General features: G+C 12.6%; 8 protein-coding genes and 3 non-coding genes across 11 annotated transcripts; 8 read left to right on the top strand and 3 right to left on the bottom strand. All coding sequences in view use genetic code 11, as the record gives it.

Annotated features, from left to right (window-relative positions):
- Positions 1–1,186: 1,186 nt before the first annotated feature.
- On the top strand, positions 1,187–1,259 carry I6V24_pgt25. Its single transcript has one exon. It is a non-coding gene; the product is annotated as a tRNA-Thr (tRNA).
- A 26-nt stretch (positions 1,260–1,285) lies between these two features.
- On the top strand, positions 1,286–2,707 carry I6V24_pgp01 (iron-sulfur cluster assembly protein SufB). Its single transcript has one exon. It carries the CDS (start codon positions 1,286–1,288, stop codon positions 2,705–2,707), a length of 1,422 nt encoding a protein of 473 aa, YP_009967089.1.
- On the top strand, positions 2,704–2,874 carry I6V24_pgp02 (hypothetical protein). The gene has a single exon. The coding sequence runs from the start codon at positions 2,704–2,706 to the stop codon at positions 2,872–2,874; it is 171 nt and encodes a 56-aa protein (YP_009967088.1).
- Positions 2,875–2,895: 21 nt separating this feature from the next.
- On the top strand, positions 2,896–3,189 carry I6V24_pgp03 (hypothetical protein). The gene has a single exon. It carries the CDS (start codon positions 2,896–2,898, stop codon positions 3,187–3,189), a length of 294 nt encoding a protein of 97 aa, YP_009967087.1.
- A 7-nt stretch (positions 3,190–3,196) lies between these two features.
- I6V24_pgp04 (DNA-directed RNA polymerase subunit beta) lies at positions 3,197–6,262 on the top strand. The gene has a single exon. The coding sequence runs from the start codon at positions 3,197–3,199 to the stop codon at positions 6,260–6,262; it is 3,066 nt and encodes a 1,021-aa protein (YP_009967086.1).
- Positions 6,263–6,265: 3 nt separating this feature from the next.
- Positions 6,266–7,987, top strand: I6V24_pgp05 (DNA-directed RNA polymerase subunit beta'). Its single transcript has one exon. It carries the CDS (start codon positions 6,266–6,268, stop codon positions 7,985–7,987), a length of 1,722 nt encoding a protein of 573 aa, YP_009967085.1.
- A 9-nt stretch (positions 7,988–7,996) lies between these two features.
- Positions 7,997–10,932, top strand: I6V24_pgp06 (DNA-directed RNA polymerase subunit beta''). The gene is given in 2 exon segments: positions 7,997–9,556; positions 9,574–10,932. 2 exon segments carry the CDS (start codon positions 7,997–7,999, stop codon positions 10,930–10,932), a joined length of 2,919 nt encoding a protein of 972 aa, YP_009967084.1.
- A 13-nt stretch (positions 10,933–10,945) lies between these two features.
- On the top strand, positions 10,946–11,626 carry I6V24_pgp07 (30S ribosomal protein S2). Its single transcript has one exon. The coding sequence runs from the start codon at positions 10,946–10,948 to the stop codon at positions 11,624–11,626; it is 681 nt and encodes a 226-aa protein (YP_009967083.1).
- Positions 11,613–11,924, bottom strand: I6V24_pgp08 (hypothetical protein). The gene has a single exon. The coding sequence runs from the start codon at positions 11,922–11,924 to the stop codon at positions 11,613–11,615; it is 312 nt and encodes a 103-aa protein (YP_009967082.1).
- Positions 11,925–11,949: 25 nt separating this feature from the next.
- On the bottom strand, positions 11,950–12,037 carry I6V24_pgt24. The gene has a single exon. It is a non-coding gene; the product is annotated as a tRNA-Ser (tRNA).
- Positions 12,038–12,307: 270 nt separating this feature from the next.
- On the bottom strand, positions 12,308–12,380 carry I6V24_pgt23. Its single transcript has one exon. It is a non-coding gene; the product is annotated as a tRNA-Gly (tRNA).
- Positions 12,381–12,382: the final 2 nt, after the last annotated feature.

Genomic DNA, 12,382 nt, shown 5'->3' with positions numbered 1-12,382 from the left:
CTCGGCAAATTTATCTTGTAACTTAGGGAGAAAAGATACTTATTTAGTTGAAAATAAAAAATTTAAGCGACTGTTTAACAAAAACACAAATCTTTGCTAAATTGAAAAATGAAGTATAAAGATTGACATCTGCCCAGTGCTATTATGTAAAAATAATATATATAATATAAAATTATAATATATATATAAGCTATAGTAAACGGCGGCTGTATCTATAACGGTCCAAAGGTAGCGAAATTCCTTGTCGGGTAAGTTCCGACCTGCATGAAAGATGTAACGACTTAAATGCTGTCTTAAAAAAAATCTTAATGAAATAAAATTATCTGTGAAGATGCAGATTTCTTATATTAGGACAGAAAGACCCTATGAAGCTTTACTATGAATAGATATTGAAAATATATATATAGAGCATAGTATAAATGGGAAATAATGATATTATTTTTTTGGAAATAATGTAATTGTAAATGAAATACCATTTTTTATATATATAAATTCTTAAAAAAATTTTATAACAAATTTTTTAACAATATTTATAAGATAGTTTGACTGGGGCGGTCTCCTCCTATATATAAACGGAGGAGTACAAAGTTATATATGTTATATAAAGATATGTATATAATTAACTGTAAAATTTACAAATTAAACAGAGATTAATGTCGGTCTTAATGATCCGATAATTATTTTATGATAAAATTATCGCTTAACGGATAAAAGTTACTCTAGGGATAACAGGCTAATCTTTTCCGAGAGTCCATATTGACGAAAAGGTTTGGCACCTCGATGTCGGCTTATCGCATCCTAAAGCAGTAGTATGTTTTAAGGGTAAGTCTGTTCGCCTATTAAAGCGATACGTGAGCTGGGTTCAGAACGTCGTGAGACAGTTCGGTCCATATCTAATATAAGTGTTAGAATATTGAAATTATTTTTTTTAGTACGAGAGGATCAAAAAAATTATACCAATGATATATCAATTATTTATTATTGTAATGTTGAGTAGTTAAGTATAAAATTTTAATTGTTGAAGTAATATAAATAAGAAAATTTAGTTTAAAATAATATTCTAATCAGATATATGAATAAAACAATAATTAGAAAAATTATTTTATAGAATTATTATATATGTATAGTAATATATTTAGTATATAATTCCTAATAAGTTGAATATTTAATTATTAATATTTTATTTGCTAAAGTAGCTTAATTGGTAAAGCAACTGATTTGTAATCAGTAGATTATGAGTCCAAATCTCATCATTAGCTTGTGTTATTTATAGTATATAATTATTATGATAAAAACAATGAAATTAAAAAAAATTTTAAATATTTATAATTTAAATTATAAATATCAATATAAAAATAAAATAAATTTATATTTAATAAGAAATGGATTAAATAAAAAATTAATAAAACATTTATCTACTAATATTTTTTTATATATTTTTATTTATAAATTTAAAAAATATTCTTTAAAAATATTAAATATTATGAAATTTCCTGATTGGAAATTTTTTGACGGTCCTAATATAAATTATGATAATATTATATATTATTCTTCTATTTTAAAAGATAGTAATTTAATAACTTATTTAAAAAATAATTTAAATATTAGTTTTTTAGATAGTATATTAGTAAAAACTAATTCTATTGATGTTATTTTTGATAGTATATCTATATTACAAACAACTCAATATTTTTTAAAAAAAATAGGTATAATTTTTTTACCTTTATTTAATGTTATTTTAAGATATCCTTTATTAGTAAAAAAATATTTAGGAACTGTTGTTTCTTATAAAGATAATTTTTTTGCTAATATTAATTCTATTATTTTTAGTGAAGGATCTTTTTGTTATGTTCCAAAATATATAAAATGTAGTTTTAATTTATCTACTTATTTTAAAACTAATTCATATGATTTCGCTCAATTTGAACGTACATTAATAATAGTAAATGAATATTCATATATTGTATATTTAGAAGGATGTACAGCTTCTATGTATAAAGAGTCTCAATTACATGTAGCTATAGTAGAAATAATAGTAAAAAATTATAGTTATGTAAAATATTATACTTTACAAAATTGGTATAGAGGAGATTATTTAGGAAATGGTGGATTATATAATTTTACTACTAAACGTGGGGTTTGTTTTAATTTTTCTAAATTAGATTGGATTCAAATAGAATTAGGTTCTATTATAACTTGGAAATATCCTTCTACAATTTTAAAAGGAAATTTTTCTATTAGTAATTTTTATTCAATATCCTTTTTATCGTATAATCAAATAGCTGATACAGGTAGTAAGATGTATCATATAGGATCTTATACTAAAAGTTATATAATTTCAAAAAGTATTTCTTTAAATAATTCTTTAAATATATTTAGGGGGTTAATTTATATAAACCCTTATTCATATAAATCTTATAATTATACAGAATGTAGTTCTTTAATATTTGGAAATAAATCTTTAACTGTAACTATTCCTTATGTAAAAAATTATAATAATACTAGTTATATAAAACAAGAAGCTTTTATTTCTAAAATTGAAATTTTATATTTATTTTTATTAATGCAACGTGGATTAAATATTTCAGAAGCAATGTCTTTAATAGTTATTGGATTTTGTTCTAATATTTATAATAAATTACCTTTTGAATTAAATTTAGAAATACCTATATTATTTTCTTTAAAAATAAAAGATATATTTAAATGAAATATTATACAAATAAATATTTAATAAATTTAAGATATTATTTAAATAAATATAAAAAATTAATAAAATATAATAAATTAAATTATAAAAAAATAAATATTATTTATACACAATATAAAAAATATATATTAATTATAAAAAAATTAAGATATTTAAATATTATTTAATTAATTTTAAAATATATAATAATGAAATTAAATATAATCAAAAAATATTATTATAAAAAAAATAAAAAATTATTTAAAATTATTAATAGTAATTTTATTTTAAATAATTATATAATAATTAAATTAAATATATATGAATATATAAATAATAATTTACAAATATTTACTTTTAAAGGAATTATAATTAATAAAAATAATAAAAATAATTATATTATAATATTAAAATATAATAATTATGATATTTTATATTTATATTTTTATTTAAATTCTTTAAATTTAATAAATATATTTAAAATAGGTAAATTTAATATTTAATAAAAATATGATATATTTAAATAGTCCTATATTAATAAAAAATAATTATATTATATCAAATTTATATTTATTATTAATTTTAGAAATATTATATAATTTAAAATATTATATATTAATATTAAATAATTTATATATAAAAAAAAATAATAATTTTAATATAATATATTTTAAATTGATAGTTTTATTAACAAATATAGATATAAATTCAATAGATACTATTCAAAATGTTAATAGTTTGTTTAAAATAATTTTAAATTTAAGTTTAAATTTTATTTATATTAATAGAAAAATTAAAATTAATATTATATTATTTATATTACCGTTAATATATAATAATATATTAATATTAAATGGTTTATATAAAACATGTATTCAATTATTAAGAAAAAATAATAAAATTTTTATTATAAAATTAAAAAAAAATAATAAATATATTATTTATTTATATATATATATTAATTTAAATTTAAAATTAATTTTAGAATTTAATAATATAAATATATATTGTTATTATAATACTTATAAATTTAATTTTATACTTATATTATTATATTTTAATTATTTTAATATATTAATTAAGAATTATAATACAATATTAAAAAAAATAATTATTTATAATTATATTAAATTTATAAATAATAAAAATTATAATATATATAGTATAATTTTATTAAAATTATTCCTTATTAAAATATATAATAATAATATTTATAATAATTATTTATTTATAAATATATTAAAAATTTTATTTTCTATAAAAAATAATTTTTTATATTATCATAATTATTATATAAATAATATATATAATAAAAAATTTTATTCTATAATCGATCATTTATTAGATAAAAGTAAAGAACACATAAAAGATTTTAAATATAAAATATTAAATATTAAAAATTTTAATATTTCATTATTATTAAATTATAAAAAATATATAAATATTATATTAGAAAATATAAATATAAACCCTTTAATTCAATATTCTGATCAAACAAATAATTTATCTGAAATTAATCAAAAATTTAAAATAAATATGATTACAACAGGATTAAATTCTAAATTTATTTTAAATAATGATTTAAGAGAATTACCTAGAAATATATTAGGATATATTAGTTTAATTAATACTAATGAAGGATTAACTTGTGGATTAGTTAATTATTTAACTGTTAATGTTCATTTAAATTTAAAATATAAATTAATTGTATATTATAAATATTTATTTTATTATAAATATAATTTTAAATTAATATTAAATATTTTTAATAAAAATTTTTATAATATTTATTTTAATAAAATTTATTTAAAAAAAAATATCAATTTTAATAAAACAAATATTTTAACTATAAATAGAAATACATTTAAAATAAATAATATTTTTAAAAATACAATATATATACCATTTAATTATTTATTATCTTTTATTGAAAATTTAATTCCTTTTATACATTATAATGATTCTATTAGAAATTTAATGAGTATAAAAATGCATGTTCAAATTATCCCTATTTTATATCCTACTTTAAGTAATATTATTACAAATTATAATTTTATTTTAAATAAATATTTAAATTATTTGATTATTTCCTATCAAGAAGGTATTGTTATTTATGTTTCTTATATAAAAATAATAATAAGAGATATTTTTAATAGACAAATAATTTATTATTTAAATAATTATAAAAAGTTTAATCAAAATATATTATTAATATATAAACCTATAGTTTGGGTAGGTGAAAAAGTTAATGTAGGTAAAATATTAGCTATAAATTCAAATTTATTATATTGTGAATATAGTTTAGGAAATAATTTATTAGTAGGGTATGGTTCTTATTTAGGTTATGAATATGAGGACGCTGTTATTATTAATAAAAAATTATTATATAATAATTTATATACATCATTGCATTTAAATATTTATGAAGTGTCTTTTAATATATTAAATAATATACCTGAAATATGCAGTATAAATTTATCTAAAATACATTATAAAAATAAAAAAAATTTAGATAAATATGGAGTTATTAAAGAAGGTTCTTTTGTATTAGCTAATAATATATTAATTTCAAAATTAATATTAATGCCTTTTATATTTGATAATAAAAATTTAATTAATATTATTAATTATTTATTTGGTAATAAATTAAGAGTTTTTAAAAATAAACCTATAGTTTCTACAATATATGATATGGGTAGAATAATTAAAATTGAATTTTTATTTAATAATTTATATAATAAAAAAAAAGAAAGTAATATTTATTTAAAAGTTAGAATATATATAGGAATACAAAAATATTTACAATTAGGAGATAAAATTTGTAATAGACATGGTCATAAAGGAGTTATTTCATATATAAATGAAATTAATGATATGCCTTATTTAAATAATAAAATACAGCCAGATATATTTATAAGTTCTATAAGTATTCCTTCTAGAATAAATATTGGTCAAATTTTAGAAGGTATATATGGATTAAATAGTTTATATACTAATAATAGGTATATAATTTCTAATAATTTAAATAAAAATTATTATAATAATTATATTAATATTTTTAATTATTATAAATATAATTATAATAATAATTATAATATAAATAAAATGTCTTATAATTATAATAAATATTTTTTAAAAAATCCATTTACAGGTCATTTAATTAATAATAGTTTTTGTTTAAATAATATTTATTATTATAAATTGGTTCATATGGTTCGAGATAAATTAAGATATAGATTTATAGGACTATATTCTGAGTTAACACAACAACCTATTAAAGGGAATACAAAACAAGGAGGTCAAAGATTTGGAGAAATGGAAGTATGGGCATTAGAAGCTTTTGGAGCTTCTTTTTTATTTAAAGAGTTTTTCACATATAAATCAGACGATATTAAGAGTAGAAAATTATTAAAAAATTATTTATTTAATAATAATAAGATGAAAACTACATTTATTTCAGAAACTTTCAAATTGATTTTAAAAGAATTACAAAGTTTATCTATTAATATAGAAACATTTTGTATATTTAATAATAATAATTTTATAAATAATTTACCTATAAATATAATTTATTAATATATGATACTTTCTAATAATATAAATTTTATTGGATTAAAATTAAATATTTTAAATCCTAAACAAATAATTAAATGGTCTTCTTTATTTTATAAAAATAAAATTATAATTGGAGAAGTTTTAATACCTAATACTATAAATTTTAATACTGGACTACCTATTTTAAATGGTTTATTTTGTGAGAAAATATTTGATTATATGTATATATGGAATTGTGATTGTAATAAAAAAATGTATAATATAAATAACTTTTCTTCAAGGTTATATTGTATATTTTGTAAAAATAAATTAAAAATTAATATTAATAGAAAATATAAAATAGGTTTTATATTTTTAAATATACCTATTTTACATTTATGGTATTTAACTGGACCATTAAAAGTAGCTTCCTTATTATTAAATAAAAATATTATTTATTTAAAATTTTTAATTTATTATAAATATTTTTTTAATAATATAAAATATAAACAATATTTTTATTATAATAAGTTATATTTAAAATTTAGTATAAATAAAAAAAAATATAATATAATTCAATATTTATTTTCACATAATATTTTATATAAAAAATTAAAAAATTTAAATTTATTAACAGAATTATTAAATAATAAAGAAATATTATTAAATAAAAATATATATTATAAAAAATATATTTATAAAAAAATTAATTTATTAAATTTATTTATAATTAATAATATTAAACCTAATTGGGTTTTTTTAGATTTATTACCAATATTACCTGCAGGATTGAGACCTTATTTATATATAAATAATAGTATGTATATTATGTCTACAATTAATGAAAATTATAGATTAATAATTTTAAAAAATAATAAATTAAAATATTGGTTATATTTACGTAATAATATTTTTTTTATATTTGAAATAATAGAAAAACGTTTATTACAACAATTAATTGATTATTTATTAATAAATAAATTAATTTTAAAAAATAATACTACTTTTTTTAATTTTAGTAAAATTTTTAAAGGTAAATATAGTATAATAAAATATAATTTATCGGGAAAAAGAGTTGATTTTTCAGGGAGATCTGTTATAACTGTAAGCCCAAATATTTTATATAATAATATAGGATTACCTTATTATATAAGTATTAATCTATTTAAACCTTTTTTAATAAATATTTTAAAATATAATTTTAAATTTAATGTTATATTTAAAAGTTTATTAATTAATAGACATTTATTTAGCATTCAAAAATTTTTAAATAAATTATTACAAAATCAATTTATAATAGTTAATAGAGCCCCTACATTACATAGAATGAATTTACAATCTTTTATACCTTTATTAACAGAAGGTTATTCATTAAAATTTTATCCTTTAGGATGTGCGAGTTTTAATGCTGATTTTGACGGGGATCAAATGTCAGTATTTTTACCTTTAATTAAAACTTCTAAATTCGAATCTAATATAAATTTAAATTTTGATAAAAATATTATTTCACCTTCAAATAATTCTAATTTATTTAAAAATTTACAATATTATAAATTAGGAATTAATACATTATTAATGTTAAATTATAATAAGGTATTTAATATTTTTTATTTTAATTCTATTGAAAAAATATATGAATATTATAATAATAATATATTATCTATATTTAATTTAGTTTGGATAAAATATGTAAATAATAATGAAATTTTTTATATATTAACTTCAGTTAATAGAGTAATTATAAATTTATATATATATATGTATTAAATTTAAAATATGTATTTTTATTTTTTTAATAAATATAATTTAAAAATTTTAGAAAAAAAATTATTAAATATATTTAAATATAATATAAGTTCTAAAATTTTACATGAATTATTATATTTAGGATGTGAATATAGTTTTATATATAATTATTCTTTAAATTTAAATGATTTTTCAAATTTAATATATTTATTAGTTTTATATAAAAATAAACTTAATAATATTTATAATAATAAATATTATGAAATAAAATATAATTATATAAATATTTTTTTTAATAATTATTATTATTTAAAAGTTATAAATAAAATTCAATTAATATTAAATAATACTATATATTTAAAAATTAATCCTATATATTCAAATTTATTTTTCTTTTTTAATAATAAAATAAAAATTAAATATTCACAATTACAACAATTAATTGGATATAAAGGATATATTTCTAATATAAAAGGAGTTATTTATGAAAAACCAATTATAAATAATTATATTAATGAATTACTAATATATGAATATATTTTATCTTGTTATGGTTCAAAAAAAGGTATTATAGATACAGCTTTAAAAACAGCAGATTCCGGGTATTTAACAAAACGTTTAATTAATATAACAAATAATTTTATAATTAAAGAAGTAAATTGTAAATCTCCTTTTATTTTTAAGTATAGATGTAATATGGATATATATGGTAATATTATATTACCATTTAATATGTTACAATTTAAAATATTACAAAATAATATTATAAATAAATATAAAGGTATATATTTTAATTTAAAAAATATTTATATTACTAAATATATATTGAATAATTTATTAAGTTTATTATCTAATATTTATATATATTTAAATATAAAATCAATATATTTATGTAGTATATTTAATAATGTATGTAATAATTGTTTAGGTTATAAACAATTATATAAACATAATTTTGGACAACATATAGGAGTAATATCTAGTGAAGCTATAGGAGAGCCTAGTACACAGATGGTATTAAGAACTTTTCATGTAAATTCTATTTTGAAGGATAAATATAATTATAATGTGTTTCAAAAAGATAATATTTATAAATTATATTCTTATAAATGTAAAATTAATCAAGTTTTTAAATTAATTTTTAATTTTAAACAATGTATGAATATTAAATTTAATTTAGTATTTTTAATAAATAAATTATTATTTAAATATAAATATTTACATTATAATTATATAATGATTAATAAATTTATTAAATATAATTTTATATATAATTCAATTTCTAAAAATTTTAAATATATTTTTAATAATATTTTTATCAAATATTTTAATAATAAAATAAAATATTATAGTTTAAATATAGTACAATTATTAATAAAAAATTTATATAATAAATGGATTATATATAATTTATATACTTATTATTTTTATTATAATTATATTAAATTATATAATATAAATAAAAAGGGTATAATTTATAATTTAAATAGTAATAAAAAATTAAATATTATATATTTTGTAAAAAGTTTTATTAATTTTTATTCATATTTTAATATAAAAACTAATAATATTATATTAAATTCTAATTTTTTTAAAAAAAATAAAATATGATTTTTTTAATAAATTTTGATAATATACAAAATAAAAATATTTTTATAAATAAAAAGTTTTTTTTATATAATAATTATAAATTATATTTTAATTATATAAAAAAAAATATTAATTTATTAATATGTATATATTTTATAAATATTAATTTTATTAAAATTAATTATTATAATAAAAAAAAATATATTAGTAATATATATAATTATAAAAATAAATATAATAATATATTATATTATAAAGTAAAATCATTTTTATATTTATATGAAGTTTTAATGTATACTTGGAATAAATATTTATTATCAAATTTTAAATATAATTTATTTATTATATATAATAATTATATTAAATATTTATATAAGTATAATATTAAAATTATTTTATATTATTTAAAAAATTTATTTTTTATAAATAATAATTTTATAAATAATAATATTTTATATACTTATAATATTATTTATAATAATAAAAATAATTTGTTAAATATATATAAAAAAAATATAATTAAATTATTAAATAATAAGTTATATAATAAAATATTTTATATGTATTATAATAAAAATTTATCTAATTTATATTTAAATGATATAACAATAGGATTACAATCTATTAATATAATATTTGAAAATAAAAATATTAAAAATAATATTTCTTTTATTTCAAATAATGTATATGTAATTTATTATATTAAATATTATAATTATTTAAATAATATTATATATATATATAGTGTTTTTAATATATATAAAATTAATTATTTTAAATATAAATTAAATTTTTATTCATATATTTTTGAAGATATAAGTTCTATTTTATATAGTGGATATTCATTAAATACAGATTTTTATTTAATTAATAATAATTTAAAATTTTATTTTAAATATTTATTAATTAATATAAATATTTATCAATCAGTTAAAAGTTCTTATATATATATATACAATATTTTAATAGAATCAATTTTAAAACAATATAGTTATCAAAATATTTATTTACCTTCAATATATTTCGAGTTAATTATAAAAAAAATGTTATCATGTATTAAAATAATTTCTAATAATTTTAAAGTATTTAAACATAATAATATTATACCTTTATATTTAATAAATATACTTAATTATTCATTAATTTTAAATAAATATAAAGTTTATAAATATGAACCTATTATTTTAGGAATTACAAAATCAATTTTAGCAAATTCTGGTTTTTTAACAAATATAAGTTTTCAAAATACATTTAAAATTATAAGTTTAAATATTTTAAATAATAAAATAGATTGGTTAATTGATATAAAATCAAAAATAATAATGACGGATTTATTACCTGTAGGTAATGGGTGGTATAGATATTTAAAAATTTAATTAAAAAAAAATAATGTTTATTACATTTGATACTTTATTAAGATCAAAAATTTATATTAATAATATTTATGAAACTATTCATTTAAATAATTATAAATTTATATATAAAATTAAACATAATTATTGTATTTTAAATTTTATTTTAATAATTTTATATTTATATAAATTATATTTATATATTTATAATATATCTTTAATAAATAATAAAATTTTATTTATTAATAATAATAATTTATTTATTAATTTTATTATTAAAATGTGTGATTTAACTAATAATTTTTATATAATTAAATGGATTCCTGGATTATTAACAAATTGGAGTTCTTTTAAAAAAAAAATTATTATTTATATATGGTTAAATAAATTATTTAAAAATAAATATTATATTAATATATTATCAAAAAAATGTATATATAAATTAAAATATATTTATAATAAATTATATTTAAATTTACATGGTATAAAAAATATGTTAATTTTACCAAAACATATTTTTTTAGTAAAATATAATAATTTAATTTTAAAAGAAATTTCAAAATTAAAATTAATTTTAATAAGTTTTATAAATTTAAGTTTAAATTCAAATTATATTAATATAAAAATTTTAGGTAATTATAATAATTATAAATCTATAAAATTAATATATAAAATAATTTATACATCAATTATTCATAGTAAAATTAAAAATATGTAAATATATATTTAATTATATATATATTATTATATATAAAAGAAATATATAAAATATTATACCAAAAATTTATTTGTTTAATTAATAATAAATTATATTTATTAGATATTATATATAATAATTTTAAATTATTATATTTATAAAATATAATATTATATAAATATTTATTTGAATTTTTACTTTTTAATAACAAATTAAATTTATTTATATAAATAAATTTTTTAATATTATTTTTTTTTATATTTTTAAATTTTTTTAATAAAATATTTTTTTTTAATTTATAATATAAATTAAATATCATTTTTTATAATTATATATATCATATAAAGAGAAAATGGGATTCGAACCCATGAAATATATATTATATTTTTTTGATCTCAAATCAAATACAATAAACCACTCTGTCATTTCCCTTAATTTTTTTTATTTTATATTATATAATAAAAGTTTTAATAAATTTTTATTTACTATATAATTATATTTTAAATATTTTAATAATTTATAATATATACAAGAAATTATATTTAATTTAGAATTATAAATACCTAATTTTAAAATTTTAAATTTATTATTTTTTATTATATATAAATAAATTTTATATGTTTTATATAAAGTTTTATTAGATTTTGAATATAAAAAAATTTTTTTTTTCACTATAATTTTTTATAAATATATTATAAATAATACAAATAATGGAATTTGAATCCATATCTTTAATATGGAAAATTAATATTTTACCGATTTAAACTATATTTGTTA

The sequence above is a fragment of the apicoplast genome of Plasmodium knowlesi (assembly GCF_000006355.2).
Source record: "Plasmodium knowlesi strain H apicoplast, complete genome".
Taxonomy (NCBI): domain Eukaryota; phylum Apicomplexa; class Aconoidasida; order Haemosporida; family Plasmodiidae; genus Plasmodium; species Plasmodium knowlesi.
Note: the sequence above shows the minus strand (reverse complement) of the source record. Positions and strands in the feature narration are given on the sequence as shown.